General features: G+C 33.8%; 1 protein-coding gene across 1 annotated transcript in view; it reads left to right on the forward strand.

The window, feature by feature from the left end:
- Positions 1-1,763: 1,763 nt before the first annotated feature.
- Positions 1,764-23,404, forward strand: part of LOC122010405 (histone deacetylase 14-like) — a 36,499-nt gene continuing 14,858 nt past the window's right edge. The window contains exons 1-5 of the mRNA XM_042566931.1: positions 1,764-1,853; positions 2,080-2,342; positions 2,767-2,841; positions 16,494-16,595; positions 18,917-18,988. Of these exons, the coding sequence (XP_042422865.1) occupies positions 1,817-1,853; positions 2,080-2,342; positions 2,767-2,841; positions 16,494-16,595; positions 18,917-18,988 (549 nt within the window). The 5' untranslated portion in view covers positions 1,764-1,816. The remainder of the gene's footprint in view (positions 1,854-2,079; positions 2,343-2,766; positions 2,842-16,493; positions 16,596-18,916; positions 18,989-23,404) is intronic.

Raw genomic sequence — 23,404 nt, forward strand, 5'->3', positions numbered from 1 at the left:
AGATGATTCTATATCCAATGAAATATAAAATAATAAAAAATAAAATATTTTAAAATGATAATAGACATTGCTCATTACACGCTGTAGTAGTTAATCGCCAATAGCTGCTACAACGTGTAGCAACTTATCGACAGTAGTTACTACAACGTGTAGCAACTTATCGACAGTAGTTACTACAACGTGTATCGGCTTATCCGCAGTAGCTGCTATAACGTGTAGCAACTTATTGACAGTAGTTGTTACAAGTAGGGGTGATCGCGGATCGGGGTTGGTTCAGTTTTTGGGATAAAAAACTATCCGACCTTACTAGATCAGATAATGTAATATCAGAACCCTACATCGAACTCTATATCCGGCGATTTTTTTTCGATTCGGTTCGGATCAGTATAAGCGAGTTGGTCGATTTGGCGGGTTAACTACTCACCCCTAGTTTGGTCCAAGAAAGTTTCCCATCGATCACCTTGTAAATTAGGGAAGTGCACATGCAGGCTCTTCCTAATCGCTATTATTCTCAAGCTCACTATCCATTAAGGAGAAAATTTCTCAAAAATATGTCACAGCTTCGCGTAGGAGGTTTGCTAAGAGAGATCGCCCTAGCTCCGAAGAAGGTGTGCGGCGAGGACGGCGTGCCCAAGCTTCGTCCCTTTGGCTTGCAGAACTTGTTGCGGCGAGGACGGCGTCAGGGCGACGCATTCAACTCTGCCCTAGCTTTTTCCCAAGGAGGAAGGAAGCCAACGAAAACACAAGGAGGAAGGTGCGCGGTGTGCCCTAGCTTCATCCCTTTTGTTTGTCGAAGAGAGCTCCCATGTGGATTTCATTTGTTAAAAAACAAAAGGCATAAAAAAAAAAAGAGATCCACGTTTACAGTACCAACACAGGAGTCACGCACATGAATACATTCGAAGTCCCGCAAGATAACAGGACTTTATATATATATTTATTTATTATAGAAGTGAGTGTATTCTCTTTCATCATGTTCCGAGGTGCCCTTTAACTTTGTTTTTAAAGTCATTTGAGAGCATTATTTATTTTAATATGCGTAATTTGTTTTTAAAAAATATAGCATCCTGATTAATCTAGAGATGATTAATTCAATCTTAAAAAATTTGTTATTATCAAAATAATTTGAATAGTTGAGTGCTGACAAATGGCAATGATTGATCATAATTTTTTAAAAGTGCTGACGGATGACAATAATCGACCATTATTTTTTAAAAATCTACAAGTGTGGCACGAGGTTCAATCTCTCATGTGAGCTGGGAGTCCCCATCATACGCCTAGGGAAATAAGTGAATCTTTGATAAATATAAAAGAAAAGTCTAATGTACTTTTCAAATATTATAGAAAGTTGAATATACTTTTTAGTAAATTGCCCCATATATCATTCCAACAATTTAATAATTTATTAATAATAGTAAATTAAAGATTTAAGTTAAGTAAAAATATTAATAAATAATATTATTAAATTAATTGATCATTTAAAGTAATATTAATGACAATTTTTATTGATCATTAACTTTATAATACTATTCCTAAGTGATATAACGATGATATAATGTTATAAACGAAATTAATAACATATAAATAATTATCTACAGATTGATTATCAAAAATATTATTAATTATCTATGATTCAAACAAATTATCAACATGTTCAAATTCTATTCGAATTTGATAGTTTCAAATAAGAATTATTATTTTTTAACCAATTCAAAAAACTCGATTTTTAATTGTTGTTTTATTATATTTTTTTTTCTCCGTCACACAAAATGGGAATAAACACATCGAATGCACTGTGGCCAGGAAGAGTCCTCTAATGGAGCTCCTAGCGCTGCCGCCTCCTACCCTCGCAGGTAACCCTCTGTCCCTCTTTCCTCAGAGATCCAGCAATGCGCGATCCCAAATCTGCTTTCCTTCTGCCTCACTTTTCTTCTTCAATATGGCCCTTCAAGCTACACGCCGCAAGAATTCGTCGCCACATATGGGAAAATCTGAATCTCGCAAAATTCTAATTCAAATCTTTTCGTTGTTACTAGTTGCTGTAACCACAAGCTCAATATGATATCATCTTGCCTGCAGGGCATTTGTTCGTATCTAAAATTAGGTATTTTCATGGCTTGACGGGGTGTTTGGGTTTCAAATCGAAGAAAAATTCGATGGTCTTACAGAGACTCGCATCCAGATACATGTCTTTATCTGCAAAAAGATCAGCAAAGGACCGCAAGCCTTCTGTTGTGAGATCTGGTGGAATTGACGAAGAATTAGATGTTGCTTCCTCCAGAGAATCATTCTACGATGCGCGTGTGCTCTACTGTGTAGCAGCAGCCATGGGCCATAATAAGGTAACTTCATTAAATGTCATGTTCAATAATTTGTTTCGAAGGCTGCCATGTGTTTTTTTCCCCTCAAGGGCGGATTCATGCAAGAGACACTTTGATGATTTTCTGTTTTCTATACTGCTCTACCTTGCAGATAAATTACAATATGGTGAAAAAGAAAAAAAATGTGTGCTGATTGGAATTGTGGAAAGAATATCTTTTCCTTTAACAACCCTCTTTATTCTTTCACATTTAGATTAAATGGTAGTAATGAAAGTCATAACTATATTGATGCAATCACCCTCTTAACCTCCTAGATTAATGTGTGAGGGATCTGCAATGCCATTGTATATTAAATTTTAAAAAGGATTGTTTTTGAGATTCCATGACATAATATACTGAAAGGTTAATCAAAAAATGATTGTTGTACATTTGATTATGTACCTAGGAGTCTCATCCAGAATCGAACAAACGAGTGCCTGCAATTGTCAATGCTCTTGAGAGGTTAGAGCTCACTCCTAAGGTATGCATCAAACCAACTAGTACGAGCACCTTTCTAAAGCAGTTCCATTATCTTATCTTCTTGTCATATGTTATAATGTGCAACAGCTCATGTACTTGGAAATTTCATTTGAAATTCCTTTTGAGTTTGCAAACAACTTTCATACTTAAAGAGCGACATGTTATTTATAGTTTGTATTGCTTATTGTGACTCAATAATTTGGTAAAACATGTCCCAAGGATTGTTAAGAGCATTCAATTTATTTGGTTAGAACTTACTTCTTAGCCCATTAGAATTAAAGGACCCCAATCACATTATTCAAAGATTTTGCTGAGATAAACATGCAAGTTTAATAATGGATGACTAATTAAATGATGCTTAAGTTATCCAAATAATTTAGTAAGGCCTTCAAGGTTCATTACCTAATTGATGAAAAAAGATTTGGCAAAATGATATTCCCAAAAGCATATCTAGTAATGCCTCACTCAAGGTCAATCTACCTATGGATATATATTGCTTGAAACATGTCTAATGTACGTCTAATCATGAACATCACACACATCAAACATGTGGGAAGGGAGAAGAGCAAACTTGAGATCCAAATGTTGGGAACTCTTCATGAACATGGGAGGAAGAAACAAGGTGATTGTTATGGCTTCCGAAGCCCATGAACTTGAAGATAGGATTTGAGGTAGTGTTAAACAAATTTGGGGAAATAGGCTTTGCAGGATTGGATATACTATTTCAACTCCATTTGGATCCAAAATGGGTCAACTAGTAGCCTAAACAACCCACTAACACACTAAATTCACAAATACACCCCAATCAAAGTCTAGAATATAAAATTCACCCATGATTTGAAATCTTGTATTGTGCTAGACGACATGGTCTAAACATATTATTATGATAATTACTGAAACTTATACTAAAATCTATCATGTGTCATTGGTATCATGTGCCATTGTGTGAATGATGTCGTTGAGTATCATGTCACGCCGACATTTGACCTCTTATTATGCTACAATAGGCGTCAAGATGAAATAGAATAATATTTTATTATTTTTTTAGCTTGTTCTCATACAATAATAACCAAGCCTTATCCCACTAGGTGCGGTCGGTTATATGAATCCTTTTACGTCATTGAGCTCTATCTCCTACTATATCATCATCTATATTTAAATAAATTTTATCTTATTTTATTATTGCTAACCAAATCTTTTTTGATCTTCCTCTTCCTCATTTGATATGCATGTTTGTCATAGTTTTACATCGCTTAATTGGAGCATTTATTAGTTATTTACATGCCCATACCATCTTAAACGCGTCTCTCGGAGTTTTTTCTCAATAGATGTAACTTCGACTTTCTCTCTAATGCTCTCATTTCTTATTTTGTTCATCCTCGTATGTTCACACATCCATCTTAATATTCTCATCTCTGCAATTCTCATTTTTTGCTCATGTGCTCGAGTCATAGCCCAACATTCAATTTCATATAATATGGCAGGTCTAACTGTGGTTTTATAGAACTTTCCTTTAAGTTTTAGATGTACTTTACGGTCACATAAAACACCCGACACTCTTCTCTATTTCACCCATCCTGCTTGTTCTCATACAATAGTGTCTAAATTGCACCATTTTAAATGGGACACAAAAGTTCGAACTTAGGTATATAGTTGTGCTCTTTTTTGTTCTTCTTCATCTCCTTTCCTCTCCAATTCGCTACCGGTGCTATACGTCCATATTAGTATAGTTCGAATCAACTACGGAAACTTTGTCATACTCAAATTTTTGAACCTTGAATCACCTCTAAAGAAATTTATTCCTAAAATTTCCCCACCTAGACGGAAAGATGGCTCACTATAAACATTCAAACCTCAATCATCTAATTGCTAAATAATAATGACATTCATCAATATCAAAAACTCAACAATCCAGGACTCCATTCTTAGACATATGATTAGCAAATATAAAGCAACAACCATCTAAAATCACAAATCAATTGATTCAGTCACATATCATGGACCTACAACATGAATCACATTCAGATGAATACATCGTTCATGAAACAACTGAAAATGAAACTAATAGGTTAATAACCTAGGTCATGGATCAATAGTTCTAGCCACAAAACTACAAATCAAGAAAAATAGGTCACACAGTAGCAACTTGTGTCTCATATCACAAACAACAATGCAACTCACAGATAAGTATCTCAAAGCATAGAGTTACCAAACCAGAACTCAGATTAATGATCATAGATTGACTTAGATGAATGAATCACTACGACTCCAAAATCAATAATCTAGAATCATAGAGGATAAGTTATTATAGTAAATCAACCACAATATACAAATCAAATCACATAAAAGATCAACCTGATCCAACTCAATCGAGATGCAAATTATGAATTTTGGATTAACAACTTGAAGATGATAAATTATCAAATCACCATATTCTAGACTGACACCCAACAAGAAGGTCAACACAACTTTCACACTTCTTATCAACTCACAACAAAAGGGATGAGTAGATACCAAAACCATATGCTGGTTCACCATTAGCAATGGATCTGATGAATTTTGAGGATCCGTCAATCAACATCAAACTATAAGCAACAATTTGACATATGCTTGGTTTAGACTTTATTTAAGCTCATCTAATCATTCACAAAAATATGGAGCACTATGTTTTTCACCATGTTCTAAAAATCACTAGGGCTGATGGATACCTTAGGATTGACATGTCTATGACAAATTTTGATATTATAATTCCACAAAGTCAAAGGTAAGCCACCCCATTGCCTTCACTGCATAAAATTCACTCTAATAATTAGGTTGTTAATGGTCCTAACAAAGTTCTCTAATAAACTTTATAAGCTTCATACACAAGTCCATGATCACCAACGATATTCACTTTAGGCTGACAAATGACACAAGGTTGATGTAGACCATAGTAGGTCAACTGATTGTCACTAAATAAAAAAGAATAATTACACTTGACCAAACAACTCACAATAAAGTCTAATCACTTATATGAAAGTCGATCAATTACTTGATATTATATTGTTCAATTTAAAATAATTTTAATAGATCTAGAAAGGTTTAAATATTACAATTTACTTAACATTTTGTAGAAGAGTTTAAAATTTAATTTAGATATATTTTTATCTTATGCAACACTAGGATCAAACCCTTTGATTTGTTAAGTCAATGAGGCAACACTAAAATTGAACCCTTCAATCATGTAGAAACTTCAAATAAATTGACAACTAATTATTTCATAAAGAGCAAAAGAGAGATTGAAATTGATTTTTTTAATAAAAAGATAAAAATACATTGAAATGACAACTCATAAAATTATTTTTAACCAAATTAGGAAATAAATACCACTAATTGGGAATGACAATACTTTATTTAGGGGGTGTTTGGTTGATGGGTTTGGGAATGAGGGAATGGAATGATAATAAAAGATGGTGTTTGGATTGTGGGTTTGGGAATGACAATTTGGGAATGATTTCTAGATTTATGGGAATCAACCAAATCCATATAACTAGGTCTCATACCCATAGTCATTCCCATCATTTAACCAAACACCACCTTAATTTATTTTCAAATTAAAAGATAACATTGTGGACACCGGTGCCGACTCATGCCGCTCAATATGGGTGGTACTGTTCTTACACAAGAGCGTCATTGGAATTTATCGGTATGCTTGTGCCACCTTTGTTGCCCATGGTACACAAGATTTTCATAGTCAGTGACTTATTTTTTTGCGTGCTTGCAATCAACACGGAGAGAAACAAAAGGAATTGATTTGATTCCTTTTGTCAATCACACGAGAAGGGATCGCAAGGATGAGTCAAGCTTATTAAAGAATGAGAAATTAAGATCTTATTGAAGTAGCATTGGCGAGGAGCAACAATGAGTGAGGAGCGATAAAGATTGGTGGAGAGACGAGGCAATCGACAACAACTTCATCAGAGCAACAGTAGTAGATAATACACCACTGAGAGCACCGAGTTTAGGGTTATTAATTAATTATATTATATTATATATATTTTAATGTTTTTATGTTGCGGAGACATGATTTGAACATGTGTTGTCGAAGTTATAAACCTTGTGCTGGGAACTTATGGATGAAGAAAGATGGAATGCATCTCTTTACTATTTTGTACAAATAGCATAAAGAACCATGACATATGTTTGGAAGATATTCCATTTTGAGTATTGGAAAGAACGCTTGAAAGATTCTATACATATGCCCTTTCTTGATGCATTTCTTCAGAGAAAGACTCCACTTTTTGCCCTCTTTCTAGTTGAAAGGCATAGTTGATGGACTATAGGTGAATAATCCTATACTAACCCTTGTTGGTCTTGAGGGACAGAGGAGGTTAGGTTAGCCAAAGGATGGTTATCAGTTCAAGGATGCAAGGTGACCTTGCTTTTTTAGGGCACAAAAGGGTAGAGGAAATGCCTCGAGCCAATCTCCAAATATGAGACACTAAGGTAGGTAAAGAATACCTAAGTGCGTGAGACAACTCTCTAAAGAACTTGGCAAAATAACTTCGTAGCTTCTGGAGAAGAGATGCCTCTTCACAAAGGGGGTCGCAATGACCAGGTCGATCTCCACAAAGTCGTAAGACCATGTATGGGGGCTAATCTGATGGTCAGGAAGTTGGCGACTGAAGTGAATGACAACCGTTACTATAACGATCTTAAGGTAGTGAAATTCCTTATCATAGGAACATCTTTTCTGCAATTTTGATAGATTCCAACTACTAATGAAACATAGTCAATTTCATTCGTTAGAATAAATTCCATGAGTCTTTGCAATTATCCTTTTTTTCCTATTATATTTTGATAAACCTTAGTTTTATCCATGAATGCTTTGTTGTGTGGTATAATTGCTAGAAGCACCAATAAAGTTATATTGTCAACTTTAATATCCTCTAAGGAGCTTAGTTCTTGACATATGACCTAAAGTTCCTGTTCTTCTGTGGCTAAACAAATGTAGTAGCCTCCATATCCTTTGTCCTTTTCTTTTCTTAGTTTAGGGCATTGGTCTTATACTTGCCCTTCTTTTAGACAATTGTAGCATCCAACATCTTTTTGTCCATCCTCCTTATGCCTATGGTAATTCTTTAAGTTATTTCTACATGCTTCACCATTATTGGCCTCCTTTACGGTGAATTCCTTGAAGTTTGAGGATGACAGTCTCCCTTTTCTTTCCTTTTCTTTGCTGACTAAGGCTAAGTTATGATGTGTGTAGACTTGCTCCTTTTCGGCATCTAGATCCCTAGAAGTATGTAATTCTGCTAATAAAAAAATTGATCTAAAGTACTTGCATTTAAATGTCTAGCAATGTAGTAGTTGTTGGTGACTGAGCTCCTTACTTTGTCTTCGGTAAGGCATTGAGGGCGTTCTAGACTAGGTCCTTGTTTGATATTCTCACTAATTTTTGTCAATTCATGAATAATCTATGTATACTTGGCATGCATGTTCGCAATTTGTTCTCTCTTCGAGTTGAATTTCATGCACGGGAAGTCTTTTTGTGCCAATTTTACTTTCAATTATCCTTTGTGCATAATTATGATTCTTTCCCACAACTCCATGGCAATCATATACTTTCTGATTTTGTTCATTTCATGCTCCCATAATGTTAGTGGAATTAGCCCATGGTCAGATTAACCTAGATTTATATTTTAATGTTTGAGTAATATATTTGTTAATTATATCAAATACGTCAAAATTGATTGGATACCTATCTATGTAAGAAGACCAAGTGAGTTGAGGTCGATTAGGAACTTGACAATCTAAAAAGAGAACAAATGTTGGAGGATGGGAAATCTAAGTGGGTCAAGGTTAATCAAACACTTGGTTGATGGAAAGTCTAGGTGGGTCAGGTAGATCAGACACTTGACACTTGAGATTCAATAGGTGTTGATAGTGGAAATCTAAATGTCAAATAATGAGAAGTTCGTGTGTTAGCAGTGAAAGTTGAGGCAAAGAGGATCGGATGTCTCACAAGTGATAGAAAGTTCAAGCAAGTTGATGATGACTCGATGTTTGGCAGTGGAAGTTCTAATAGGCTGATGATTAGATGTTAGGCAACAAAAGTTGAGGTAGGTTGACAAGGACTGGATGCTTGAGAAAGGAATTATTAATAGGTCATGGAGTATTGGATTTTAGGCAAGTGATGAAAGTCTCAACAAGGTTGAAGTCCTAGAGGAGTAAACTGTAAGCAAGTGAAGTCTCAATAGGTTAATGTTGATTACATGCTTGGCAAGAGAAGTTCTAGGTTTTTAGGTAGTGAAAGTCTTGACGAGTCAAGGTTGACTCGAGGTTGGGTAAAGAAAATTTTTGCTAGGCCAAGGTCTGTTACATACTAGGCAATGATGCAGTCCCAAAGACGAGGAGCCTTTGGAGAGTCCTAGTGATTTAAGGTTGACGTGCACTAGGTAGATGAGGAAGTCATAGAGAAATAAGCTATCTTCGCAAGGCACAAATTTAGCCTTGGTGTGACTGTAATCAGAATATTGATTGACTGGTGTAGTATTAGTTGATTGGAGAAGTAGTATTAGTCTATTGATGAATTTGAAACCATGAAGTTGTGATTTGAACAGTTGACTGATGTTGTAGTAGTCAACCGATGGAGTAGTTGATGCAGACAAAAAACTAAACGAACAGAGAGTGAATGGACTAATCGACTGATGGTAAGGAGAAGGAGAAGTCAACTTGATGGGCGGAATCTAGATTAACAACAACCTTATAAGGAGCTTCAAAGGTACCTTTCAAAGGTGCTCATGTAGTGCTTCATGAGAGCTTCTATAAGGGCTGTGAGAACGACGGGGTCAAGGTTCTAGTGCTCATCCAAGCAATTAAGAAGAAACAATAATATAAGCTTTTAATTGTGTAATCTTCATAGTATATTTGTTTTCATTTGTATTTGTTTGTGTAGTTGTAACTTAGACAATTTTGTAAGAGGTTTCTCGATATCCAGAAGGTTTCTGAGAAGGAGAAAAGGTAGAGGTGATTCTGGGAGTGATTTGCTTTAAGTATCATAAGTTGTGAATTAGGAGTGGGTTTTTGTTCTTGTGTTTGAGTTATTTCTTTGTTATTTTTAGTGTACTAACTCATTGTAGACGAGAACAACAAATGAATTGCAAAAGTGTCTCTTCACCCCCTCGAGCCGCTACTTACAATCCTTCAATTAATGCTTGTTCCAACGCTAATTTGCTTTGTTCAGCCACCATCTCCTCCTTTTGTTCATCGTGAACTTGGAAAGTTATTATTATTATCATCCAATGGAAATTCATACCTTTCGTTTATGGCTCTTGCTATGTTGTTGCCGAGTCTGTAACAGAGTCATTTTTTGAGGAGCTAAAATTGTCCTCCAATTTTGGAATTTGAAACCTAGGTTAGTTTTCTCGTTGGTATCACATATTTGTATCGGATTCTTTAGATCTACACCTACTTTAGCACCTTGTTGTTCGAAAAGTCGTTAACCTTTTTCAGAGGATCCTTGCTCTGATACCATTATTGGATCGTATTGTCAGTGGTAGAGGGGGTACTAGATACCACTTCTTGAGATGTTAGTGCTCCAAAACAAAATATATAGCAAAAATAAAATAAAGAACATGCACAGATAGCTTAACGTGGTTCGATAGCCCCTAGGCCCTTAGTCCATGACCTACGATCCTCAAGTGGATTGCTCTTGAGAACTCGAGTATTTTCTCCTTCTCGATAGCACCGAAGATGGAGAAACTTCTTATAGATCAACGAATAGGATTTATAATAAAGAGACAAAAAGGTCAATAAAGCTCAAAATAAGAACAGAGTGTGGGTGATGTTTACATTGGATAGATGATAAATGATGTATTTTGCTATCCTTGCTTTTAAAGCCTTCTCCTTCGTTATATTGATGTGGTGACCATGAGTCAACTAATCGTTAACCATGAATCAGTTGATCTATAGTATCTTATCCGAATCCTACGGTTGATCCTTCTATCTTTGGCTTTGTTTGCAAATGGACCAATCGACTAACAAACCTTTTGAGAGTTTGCCAATGGTCTGAATCATCAGCAAACAAAACCTTATCCATCAGTGCTTCATTCTATAATACCCCACACAGACCTAACTTGGGGTATCGAGCCACTAGTCGACTGGTTTCCAATTATCGGTCAACGTGGCAAATCACAAACTCACAACCAACAATTTAATTGGTTAAGTGACAAGCCTTGGAACTCTTAGGGTGTGATTTTCTCATCCACTAGTCGACTAGATCGCTTGACTTCGACCACATCTACTTTCTAGTTTGCCTAAGGTGCCATCTACTTTTGTCCCTTAAATACATGTCATTCTACTCACATTTCTCATGTAGTCTCTCCAAACCTTGAGGTTCCTATCTAGCTATGTCTCTTGGATGCTCCAAGCCCTCGACTTCTTCTCATGTCATCCTTCACTTACGTATCACTTTCTTGGCTTTATGTCATTGCGATGTTTCTCATGTTGCTGTCCCTTGAATGTTGGCACCATCTTTCTCCAATCTTCATTGGCCTCGTCCTACAGATCCTCGAATGTCGCGCTTTACTTCATTGATCTCCGACCTTGAGTCGTTGAGCCAACAAATGCCTTGGCCATGTGAAGTGAACCTTTATACATGTGAGTTATCAAAACACTTAATTGCATAATTGCACTATGAAAACTCCAACACAAATTAATCAAATTGTAGCTATTAAATTACTTAAGACTAAGGTTTGAAATATCAATTAAATTATTCTAATAAAATATATAAAAATATATTTAAAATTAAAAAATTAAATAAATTTTATTAATATATTCTTTTTTTTTATTTTTAAAATTTTTACTTGATATTTTTACTATTTAAAATATATATTATTTAATTAATAATTAATTAAATGAATAAATAGTTAGTTTATATAATTATTATTAATATAAAGTAATATCTTGTATTAATTATTATTATTATTATTATTATAGATATTATTTAATTAATTAAATTATTTAAATAAAAATATTTAGTTAATTGTCTCAATAATATGATTTTACTACTTTGTTGAAGTACAAATACATGGTCGTGATAGCGTATTGAAGGTGGCGGGAGAAAAGAGAGAAAAAAAATAAAGAAGAAGATGAGAAGACAACATCTTATTTAGGGCAAAGTTTAAAGTGTCATTCTATATCAAAGTTTCATTCCTAATTAGAATGAAATATTTCCATCACCTTATTGTGCTCACATTCAATATACTTGTGGGTCTCCAAGTGTTATTGAGATGAATTTAAATAAGCATTTCCTTTAATATGCTTTCAAGAATTTAGATAGGATTTATTCCTTTTATACTTTTCCCCTTAACTTACTTTAAAGACTATAACAATTATATATTCAATTCAATTATATTTCATTATACTATGTTACACCAATAACACATTTTGACATTCTCGAAGATTGTGAAATAAACTCAGATAGACTTTGCTTTCACTTAGATTTTCTACCCTTAATATTGTACTAATACTCAATATGTGCTAAAGTATCTCAAGATGAACTTAGAAGTATTTTATTCATTTAATTATATTTCACTCAAATTTTCGACTTTTAATTAGATAAATCATATCAATTAATAATTGAATGATTTTTTTTTTCTTTCAATTTTTCACTTCAATGCTTGTTGAGATGAATTCATTAATGTCTACTCCCTTATTTCATTTAATTTATTTATGTATAAAAATAATACTATAAAAATTAATTAATTGATTAAGACAAATTTAGAGAAATAAATTTAAAAAATTATAAACATTACTTGAATTCATTTTGATGGTTTTGTAGTGTGCCATGGTGGGTTAAGCGTTTGCATGACACAATACTAATTAACACAATCAAGACATGGAATAATAGAGATCACCCATGCCATATAGTATCAACCTTAGTAATTTAAGGGAATGATACTTTTTGTGCCGCATACGAGATTTTATATCATCCTTGGTGCATGGTGAACTTGACCTAGATATATAATGGTTGTTTATATTGTTAATGATTGTCTACTTGCTTTTTATTTTAATTTCAAAATGAAAAAAATATAAAGGGTATGATCACTATGGTAAAATGTTTTGATTGACTAATTCAATATGAATTTAATAATTAAGTTTGTAACCTTTGATATTGCACTTTATTATTCATGATAATAGAAAACTGCCCATGTCGGTCCTAAGCCTGGATGAAAAAGTTGAGGGTTGCTAGCCAACGTTAAATATAAGTGAATGTTTATAAATGAATCCATCAAATTGTTGTGCTAAGGCTAGGTCTTTCCTCGGAAGGAATACATTGCATGGTCCAACTGTAACATCTCAACAAGGATCGCTATATTTTCTGTGAAAACTTGGATGTAGTGATAAATATACAAGAGGTCTAAGTTGGATAAGAACAAACATTATAGGAATATCGATTATCTTAGATTTGAAACATAGAGCATAGGAATTGAATGCTCATTGGTAAAATAATGAAGGTTGTAGATATGATGATTAGGAGAAGAATTAATATTTTGTTTATAAGAGACAAAATGTGTAGGAGAGAAGGCAAAGATGATAGAGAATTTGAATTTTAAGTTACGGTACACATGCATGAGTAGAATAAGAAATAAAGTAGGTATTGCTGTAAATAATTCATTAAAGGATAAAATGGTAGGAGTAGTTAGAAAGAGATATAATTATAACTCTCATGATAATGGTAGTGAAAGAAACTATTAATGTAATTAGGATATATGCATCTCATGTAGGATTTGATAAAGATTCCAAGTATAGATTTTTGGATGACCTAGATGAAGTAGTATAAAAAATTCTACCAAACGAAATAATTTTAATAGGAGGTCTAAATGAGCATATAGAAGTAAGAAATGAGGAATATGATAGGGTGCATGAGACTTATGGTTTAAGAAAAAGAAATAAAAAAGGGGGAACTATATTAGATTTTGCAATAACATATGAAGTTGTAATAGCTAATATATTTTTCAAGAAAAGAAAAGAACACTTGATTATGTTCCAAAATGGGAAAATAAGTCGCAAAAAATTGATTTTTTTATAGTTAGAAAGAAGGATAGAAAGATTTGTAAAGCTTGAAAGGTCTTCTTTGGAGAAAACTTAACTACCTAATATAAATTAGTAGTGTTGGATATATGCCTCAAGTATAGTATCAATAGAAGAAAAATGAGTACGACTCATAAAATCAAGTGATGGAAGTTAAACGATGGAAAATAAAGTATATTTAAGGAGAGGGTAGGAGTGTAAGTATTAAGAGAATACATGGCGACTTGAATACAACATGAGATAAGAAATGAGAATATTAGAGAAAAAGTCGGGGCATTTAAGATGGTGTAAACATGTAGATGACTAATAAATGCTTGAGTTAGTCGATGTGAAATTATAACAAATATATATTAAATGAGGAAGAAGAAGACAAAAAAAGATTTGATTAATACCTATAAAAGATTATAAAATTTATTTAGATATAAATTATGATATAATAGAGGATTCCAGTGGCATAAAAGGATTCATATAACTAATCCACCTAATCGAATAAGTCTTGGTTGTTATTGTTATTGTAATTAATGATAATATTTTTTAATTATGATAGTTCTCCTTGTGGATATTTTGACATTCATGATTACTCTTGGTACGTCTTGGTCACTCCTGATAACTTCTATTATTTTGTTATACATGTTTTGGTCCCTGTGTACTTCTATCACTAAATCATTTTTTAATAAATACATTAACTTTTTAGTACTTTCTTACTATGGCTCCATATGAAAGCACGTGCTCCTTTTACCTTCTGAATGTAGATGTTGTAGGATCGAATAAGTCAGGGGTGAGGGGGTGAATCTTGATCCTTTAAAATCTTTTTGTCTTCGTAACACCGAATAAGAGTATAGTATAGTAGCAGCGGAATCAAAGTAACGATAAAGGCGCAATTTGATTTTACTTGGTTCATAGTCGTGACTATTACTTTAAGGCCCGCGATCCTTGATCGCTTTTGATGGGCTATAGTTATCTCCGAAAACTTTCGTAGAAAAAGCAAACTCATACAAGTATGAGGAAGATAGTAACAACACTTCTATCTCCCTATAAGAATGCAAGTAAAAATGAAATATACTGACAGCTAGAATGGAAGATTGGTGTAGTTGTCGGAGAGCCTTTTGACATCGTAGAATCAACACTCACATGAACAACAACAGTAGTAGTGAGATGAAGTAATAAAAGAATTGATTCTGAGCCTCGAATCTCGAGATTCTTTTATAGGCTTCATTTGGTCGTCTTAAAACCTGTTTTATGATCCTTTCCGTCACCTTTTATCCGTCGATTGATCTTTGTGCCCTTCCTTATTTGCTTCAATCCGATCCGCTCAATCTCGTAAATCATGTTGTTCAATCGACTGATCAGTTTTATCCGTCGACGAAACCTCAGACTTCCCTTTCCTGCGTGATCCGATCTAATCATTTGTCATTACTATATTGGATGGGTCGACTGATACATTTTATCTATTGACGGATCCCTTTTTCCATATTTGCTTGACCTTGATCTTATCCCTGCCACGCTATCCGAATCGATCGATCGAACCTTTCAGTCAATTGAACCCTCGGTCAACTCGAATCTTTGTTTTTCTGCAAACTTTAAGTTAGCACAAGAAGAATAATCATAGTAGTTCTGCAAAACAGTTCGAGAATAGTATGCATGAGTGATAAAGACAGTTTGGATTATCTTGATCTTGACTTAGAAACTTCTATCGGATCATCGCTTAAGGCTTGTCCCAATTGGAACACGACCTTACCACTCCACTCCAGGATCTTACCTCAACTTATCTACTAAACATATGGTCCTTTAGACCTATTTGTATTTTCTCTGTTTAGTGTCTGTTGATCCACTAAAATTTTTTCTGCAATACTAAATTAGCACAATAGCAATAATAGTAATACAACATAGTGGTGGTAAAACTATACTTAGGTTTACTAAAATCCACTGGTCTAGTCGACCGTGCATGATCAACTGGAAACCTTTCGGTCACACCCACTTGGAGTTTTCTCTTGCAAGACTCCTCATTTTGCTTAGGGTTTACTCTCCTAAGGTTTTCCTTTTGCTTTGAGTTCACTCCTCTAGACTTTTCATCTGCCTAATCTCTAGGGACTTCCCTTACCTAATCTCTAGTTAGGACTAGTTACTCAATAGACTTCTCACCCTTGCCTAACCTCTAGTTAAAATTTCCTTGTCTAACCTCCAGTTAGGATTAGTCATTCGGTAAACATCTCGCCCTTTCCTAACCTCGAGTTAGAACTTCCCTTGCTTAACCTCCCAATAGGACTAGTTACTCGGTAGACTTCTAACCCCTTTGCCAAGCTCTTAGTCACCTTGTTCACTTAGACTTTTTTCCTTTGCTAGTCATCCAGTCAACCTTGACTTGACTAGACTCTATTAAACATATTGTCAAACAAACATCAAAACCTGAAGGTTGATTGCACCAACAGACGTAACCACTTTCTACCTCATATGAAACCACTTTCTTTCTATGCAGTATGATGTAGATGTAACTTCATACTTTCTGTGTATGCTTTTTAAATTTTCCATACAACTATGTTATCCTTTCTGTTATGCATGATGCATTTTGAATCACAGTATCGGAGCAGAGAGGTGTATGAACTACAAAATATCAAACCAGCATTGTTAGACGATATTGCCCTTGTTCATTCTAGATCTTATATCCATGGCCTTGAGAAGGTATTTTCCTCTCTAAAGCTATGCATTTTTCAACTATTACATGGTTGGGTTCATCAACTTTATTCCATTAGGGGGCTCTGTACAGGTGACTGTGGGTGAACTTATTGTCATAATCAATTCATATATTTTTATCTGTTGAAATGCCATTTTACTACAAAGAACTGATGCAGGAAAAGTGTCACCCACTTTAACCTCTTTCTCTCTGATTATGATAGAATGGACAACAATGAGCTAAACATGCTAGCATAAGAGGCTAGTTAAGAACTCATAAACACCCATTTCTTGTTAAGAAGATCTTTCCTTTTGTATGTTGTAATTGTTTTCCTTTCTTTGGTTGGCTTTGTGGAACGTGAATGAAAATTTTCGTTCATCCTTTTTGTTTCAGATAAGATCTTCCTTTCCATGTAATTTCTGAGTATATACATGGCTTTTAGACTGTAATTCTTGGCTGTTTGGAATGTGAATGTAAATTCAGCTTCTTCTCTATGATTTATTTGGTTGCTGATTAGTGAATCATAACACTTAATCCTGCAAACATTGTTCAAAATTTATAGTTTGGTACTTTTGCATTCTATTATTGACAATTGGCAGTGCTAACTAGATATATTCTGATTTGCAGTTATGAATAATCTTCAGTAACTAACATGTGTTTTCAGCTTGAACTCCAAAATTGAAGTTCGAGAAACTCTACTTTTCTCTAGCAGTTAGTAACCGGTTGTATTATGTAAAAATGGTTGTATACTGCTTTTTGAAAGAACAAAATATAAAGATGATTCATATAAACATTTTTCTCATTTTATTCACAAGATTATACAAAAGCTATACATCTTCTCAACAACTTATTGAAAGATATCAAGAAAAGAAGCGAACATAATATTCATTAATCTTGAAAAAACTTATGAAAGAGTCCTGAGGAAAATTATGAGAAAAGAAAAATAAAAGTGTTAATGTAGCATCTAATGATCACGGTGAAGACTTTAAGTTGATTAACTAAAGTTTTTCTATAAAGATAGGGATACGCCAAGTATCAACTTTAAATTCATATCTTTTTACACTAGTCTTGAATGAACTTACTGAACACACATTACCATGATGCATGTTGTTTGCAAATAATATTATTATGGTTGATAAGACACGTGAAGGAGTAAATACTAAGCTCGAATTTTAACATAAAACATTAGAAGTAAAATGTTTTAGGCTTAGTAGAGTAAAGACTTAATATATGAAATTTAATTTAGTAGTATTATTAGACGTAGTAGGGAAATTGTTGTGCTAGGAGATGATGAGTTATATGTAATCAAAATGTTTAAGTATTTAGGATCATTTTTTTCAAAAGGATAGAGGGTTGATAGAAATGTTTTACATAAAATACAAATAGGATGGTATAAATAGAGAATGTGTTAGGTGTTCTTTATGATCGTAAGGTACCTTTAAATTATGAAGGGAAGTTTTACAAAATCGTGGTTAGACCTGCTATGTTATATGAAGTTGAATGTAGGCTATGATTTGATGGTAAAATGAGAGAACATAGGATAAGATGAGTTAAACTATTTTAAAGACTAGTAATATAAATTTTATAGTTGGACAATTTAAATTGAGTTGAAGGTTGAATATAGGAAGACCAAAGAAAACTTAGGTTAATATAGTTTAAACTGATTTTGGAGATATGAATATTACTGGGAATCTAGCTCTTTCCATGGAGATCAATGTGGGGATAATATTCAGTGATGAACCCTAAATGGTTTGGACTAATAAGGCTTGATGATGATGATGACTATAAAATAGTCTTGCTTTGATATTGGGACATCAACTGGAAAATCCAAGTAATGTGGGTATATTAACTATAATCTATTGAATTGATTTCAGAATAAATCATATAGAGGGATTGAACGATCATCATATATTAATTTTTTTAAAATTATTTTTATTATTTATCATTTATCAGACCATATGCTGGCTTGTCCAGGATTTTCAAGATGCATTAGTGTTAACAGTCTGAGTGCGGAATAAGTGCAGTATAACCTGGGACTATTCTAGTTTCTCCAAAAATAGTCTTTCCTGCCAGGGAATACAGTAGTATATTTGCTAAACCTGTAGGTCCTTGACCACAGGTCAGCCAGGTCTTGCATTTTATTTATTATGTTGCCATGACGTGACTCAACTTGGTACATATATTTTTTTTCAAGTTAAGCACTCGTTTCCTTTGTTGTTGTTATTTCATCATCACTGACATAGATTCACATCTATAGTGTCAAACAAATTTCATGTGCACACTAATGTTTTCCTTAGCTCTGAGATTTCCTTTGTGACATCTCTTGTAGGCCATGCCTAAGGCAATGGATGAAGGCATCATCTTCATTGATGGATCTGGTCCTACATATGCTACTGAAACTGTAAAGCCTTGCTACTGTGCATCTATTTTTTTAAAAAAAACATATATTTTTTAATTTATTTTTATATATTTTGTAGTAAATTATGTTCAAACTTGTATAGCATGTGGCTTCAGGTTGAAGGCAGCATGCACATTTAGTTTGAAGCTCAATTTCCTAGAATGCCTGATTACCAATTTACTAAATTTCCTCGCTGAATATAATGGAACATAGAACATTTACTTATGTTTTTTTATATATCTACATCTGTATATTTTGATCAACCATGTTTATTCCTTTTCTTTCAATTATTTATCACCGTTTAAAGTTACCATTGTCACTCTAAATTATTATATTTTGTATCACCAATTAATATAATTTAATTAACATAATTTAGTCACCAATAATATATTTATCATCAATATTAAATCTTGAGTAAATTCATATCAATAAATTCACTAAGAAGTGAATGATTGGAGACAATATCCTTACAGTGTAATAACGTCTCATGTATAAGCTAAACCCCTCACCAATGATATACAACAATAGTGTCATCTCACAGATAAATACTCATGCGATTGTTGTTACCACGTTACCATATCCTCCTGTGGACGATCAAGTACTCTGCTATAAGGTTAAGCTCATCATTTTCACTTTTAGTTTTTTCTCGATTTAATTTATTATAATTTCACTTTAAATTTTTAAACTTCACACCTTATTGGTTAGTCTAAACAATTAACCTAAATAAACTTTTATTATGCATATTGACATGTGGCCTTTAGATATAAGGTATACAACATAAAGGTACGAGTATTGACATCTAAATTATAAGAATCATGAAAGGTTAAACAATCTAATGACATATATCAACTAAAGAAGAATCTAATGATAGATATCAACTGAAGAAGTTAGAGCATTCATTTTAATTTTTTAAAAAACATTTCTTACTATTTTAGTCACCATATAAATTCATGAAAAAAATATTAATTTATTTAACCTCTAATTAGCTTATTTTGTCTTAAAACCCATTTTGCTATTTTTAATCTCCTTTTCTAAAAAGAATTGTAAAAGCATATATCTAATTCATTTTATTTGTTTATTCATACACAAAAAATATATCTGAAGAGGACCCTTGGCGCAACGATAAAATTGTTACCATGTGACCTGAAGGTCACGAGTTTGAGTCTAGGAAATAACCTCTTACAAAGAAGGGTAAGATTGCATATGATAGACCCTTCCTTGGGACCCCACACCGGTAAAAGTTTCGTGCATTGGATTGCCCTTTATACACAAGAAATATATATTGAGAAGTCAGGATATATTTTACTCACCACTACGTACAACAAACTACTTTGAGTGGCTGCAATCAGTGTGCTCCACTTGAACTCATATCTACAAATATAATACAAAAATAATTCATAAAAATCAAAATAAATCTCTAATAATAATAATGACATAAAATCTAAAAATTTACTAAATTCCAAAATTGACGAATCAAATATTGATCTTACTATCTCGGTAAAATCTTTGATTTTTAAAGGAGACATCAATTATTGTTATATAATAATTTTTTTCATTCTAAACTAGACACACCATGACACCAACCGAAAATTACAATTTTTCCTCAATTGACTAAATAAGGTAGATGGCTCATGCCAATCCAACCTATACAACAAATCATAATTATTGTAAATTAACCAATTATTTATCAATATCAACCATAAAATCATTCACCAATTCTTACCCTTAACTGGCTTCGTACCCAGAGGCCTGGGGAACAAGGAAGATCAAGGGTTCTCCTTGATTCGGGCAAAAGTAGTCAGAGTAATTGAACGAGAATTGTGAACGCCAAGAAAAGAGGAGAATAACCGATGGTTGTGGACACAAGAAAAAATGGGAGAGAAAGATAGAGGAATGAAGAGAGGTTCCTCTCGACTTATCACCAATGGTGCCCAATGCCGCGATGAACAACAACACTTGCTATTGGGCACACATCGGAGAGGGGAAAAAAAGGAGGGAGAAAATAAATAAAAAGGGGAAAGAGAAAGTTTGTCGGGTGACAGTTAATGCTAGTGTGTGAGTGTGGTGGAGGTGTGAGGTTGAGTCATTGCTAGTGCGATGGGTGTCTCACGGGAAGGAGCAATAAGTGAGGGAGGAAGAAGAGGAGGCTTGAAGAGCAATGCTCATGACAAAGATGTTGGGATGCTAGGCTATTGCTGGAAGAACAAGAAGAATGAAGGAGGAGGAATGAAGAAAAAGAGGGAGGAGCAAGCGACTACAAGAGAGCGCTCGTGTTGGAAGAAGAAGAACTAAAGGTGAAGATGAGGCATGTGGAAGAGGAGAGGAGCATGGCATGAGGAGGAGTAACCACGTGGTGAGGATAGCAAAATTGCAAGACAGAGAGAGAGAGAGGAGAGAAAACTTAACTCTTTAAGAATTCTCTATTTTTTGTTTTAAATTGATTGAATTAGTTTAGTGCTACTTAATATTTGGTTTGGCCATAAATTGGTCAAAACAAATCAAATCAATATTTGTTTAAACCTATGTAACTCTAATTACCACATTTATCTGATGGATTCAATCCAAACCCAATTCAACTTCAACTTTATTCTTGAATTCTCTTATAACGGTTTGGTTTGATTTATTTTGTCAGTTAAAATTTTTAGAAAAAAATAAAATTTTAATACCTGAAAAAGTCAGAATTTAACAAGCAAGGCCACATGGTGGGAATGATGGGTGTGAAGGATTTCTCATGTGAACAAGAGAAGGGGTAGCTAGGAATTGGTGGACAAAGGGAATTTAATCTAACTTTTATTTATGGGGAGGGAAAAGAAGGCAGCTTTGGAAACAACTATGTGTCCAAGGAGATTATAGGTGGCCTGCACACAAATGTAGGAATTTTGGCTTTGATGGTAAATGATGTAGCATTGGGAACAACTCAACTTTCAACAACACAATAACAACAACCAAGCCTTTTCCCACTAGGTGGTGGGGTTGACTGTATGAATCCTTTTACGCCATTGAGTTCTATCTCCTATTATATCATCATCTATATTTAAATAAATTTTATCTTGTTTTATTATTGCTAACCAAGTCTTTTTTGGTCTTCCTCTTTCTCATTTGATATGTATGTTTATCATAGTTTCACATCGCCTAACTGGCGCATTTATTGGACGCCTAAATACATGGTCGTCTTAAACGTGTCTCTCGGAGTTTTTCCTCAATAGATGCAACTCCGACTTTTTCTCTAATGCTCTCATTTCTTATTTTGTCCATCCTCGTATGTCCACACATCCACCTTAACATCCTCATCTCTGCAACTCTCATCTTTTGCTCATGTGCTCGAGTCATAGCCCAACATTCAGCTCCATATAACATAGCAGGTCTAACTGCGGTTTTATAGAATTTACCTTTAAGTTTAAGAGGTACTTTACGGTCACATAAAACACTCGATGCTCCCCTCCATTTCACCCATCCTGCTTGTATTCTATGTAAGACATCTCTCTCAATCCCTCCATCATTTTACAAAAATGATCCTAAATATTTAAATCTCTCGGTTCCGGGCAACTCGTCCTCTCCTATCTTAACAATTGTTTCATTACTTTTAATATTGTTAAACTTAAATTCCATATATTATGTCTTTAATCTACTAAGCTTAAAACCTTTCCCTTCTAGTGTTTACCTCTAAGATTCTAGTTTAACATTTACTCCTTCACGTGTCTCATCTACCAAAATTAATGAGGAAAAATTAATGATCTAATGCATGGAAATCGTAACCTCTTTCATAGACACTTCCCAAAAAAATCTACGCAACTTTTAAAATTCATTTAACAGTGTTTAATAACCTTAATTGCAACATTTATTGACATTTTTATATAAATAAATTTATTTGTATATTTGTAAAAAAATCCCTAAATATTTATAACTCGAAGAGCTGAAAACAAACTGTTGTGGACAAACCAAGAATAGCGACCCTCATCACATGTGAGCATATCTAGCTCAAACAATAGATTGACTAAATTGGGTATTATTTCTGAGTCTGTGAAGCTATCTTGTGATGATAAGGTTGTCATGCATATTGCCTCCAATGTAATCTAGAACAAAATATATAGTAGTGCAACATTGTCAGGTAAAAGTTCCAATTTAAGAAGATCATAAGTTCATCCTTTAGGTCTACACTTGTTAGATTTATTAACTATTTGTTGATTCCAATGTACCAAATCTATTTGATCCTTATGTTATCAGTCCATCATTTTTATCCCGATTTAATCATGATATTAATTTTTTGATAATTGTACAAACAACGAATAAATCATGACCTTGTTGAACAAACATGTTTGGAATACAGAACTAACCTTTGTTGATGGATAATATTTTACTTTAAGGCCTTTTGTGCCACTCGTTTCTAAAATGAACTCTTAGCTGCAAGCACAACTGGTC

This window comes from Zingiber officinale, chromosome 8A (genome assembly GCF_018446385.1).
Source record: "Zingiber officinale cultivar Zhangliang chromosome 8A, Zo_v1.1, whole genome shotgun sequence".
Lineage (NCBI taxonomy): Eukaryota > Viridiplantae > Streptophyta > Magnoliopsida > Zingiberales > Zingiberaceae > Zingiber > Zingiber officinale.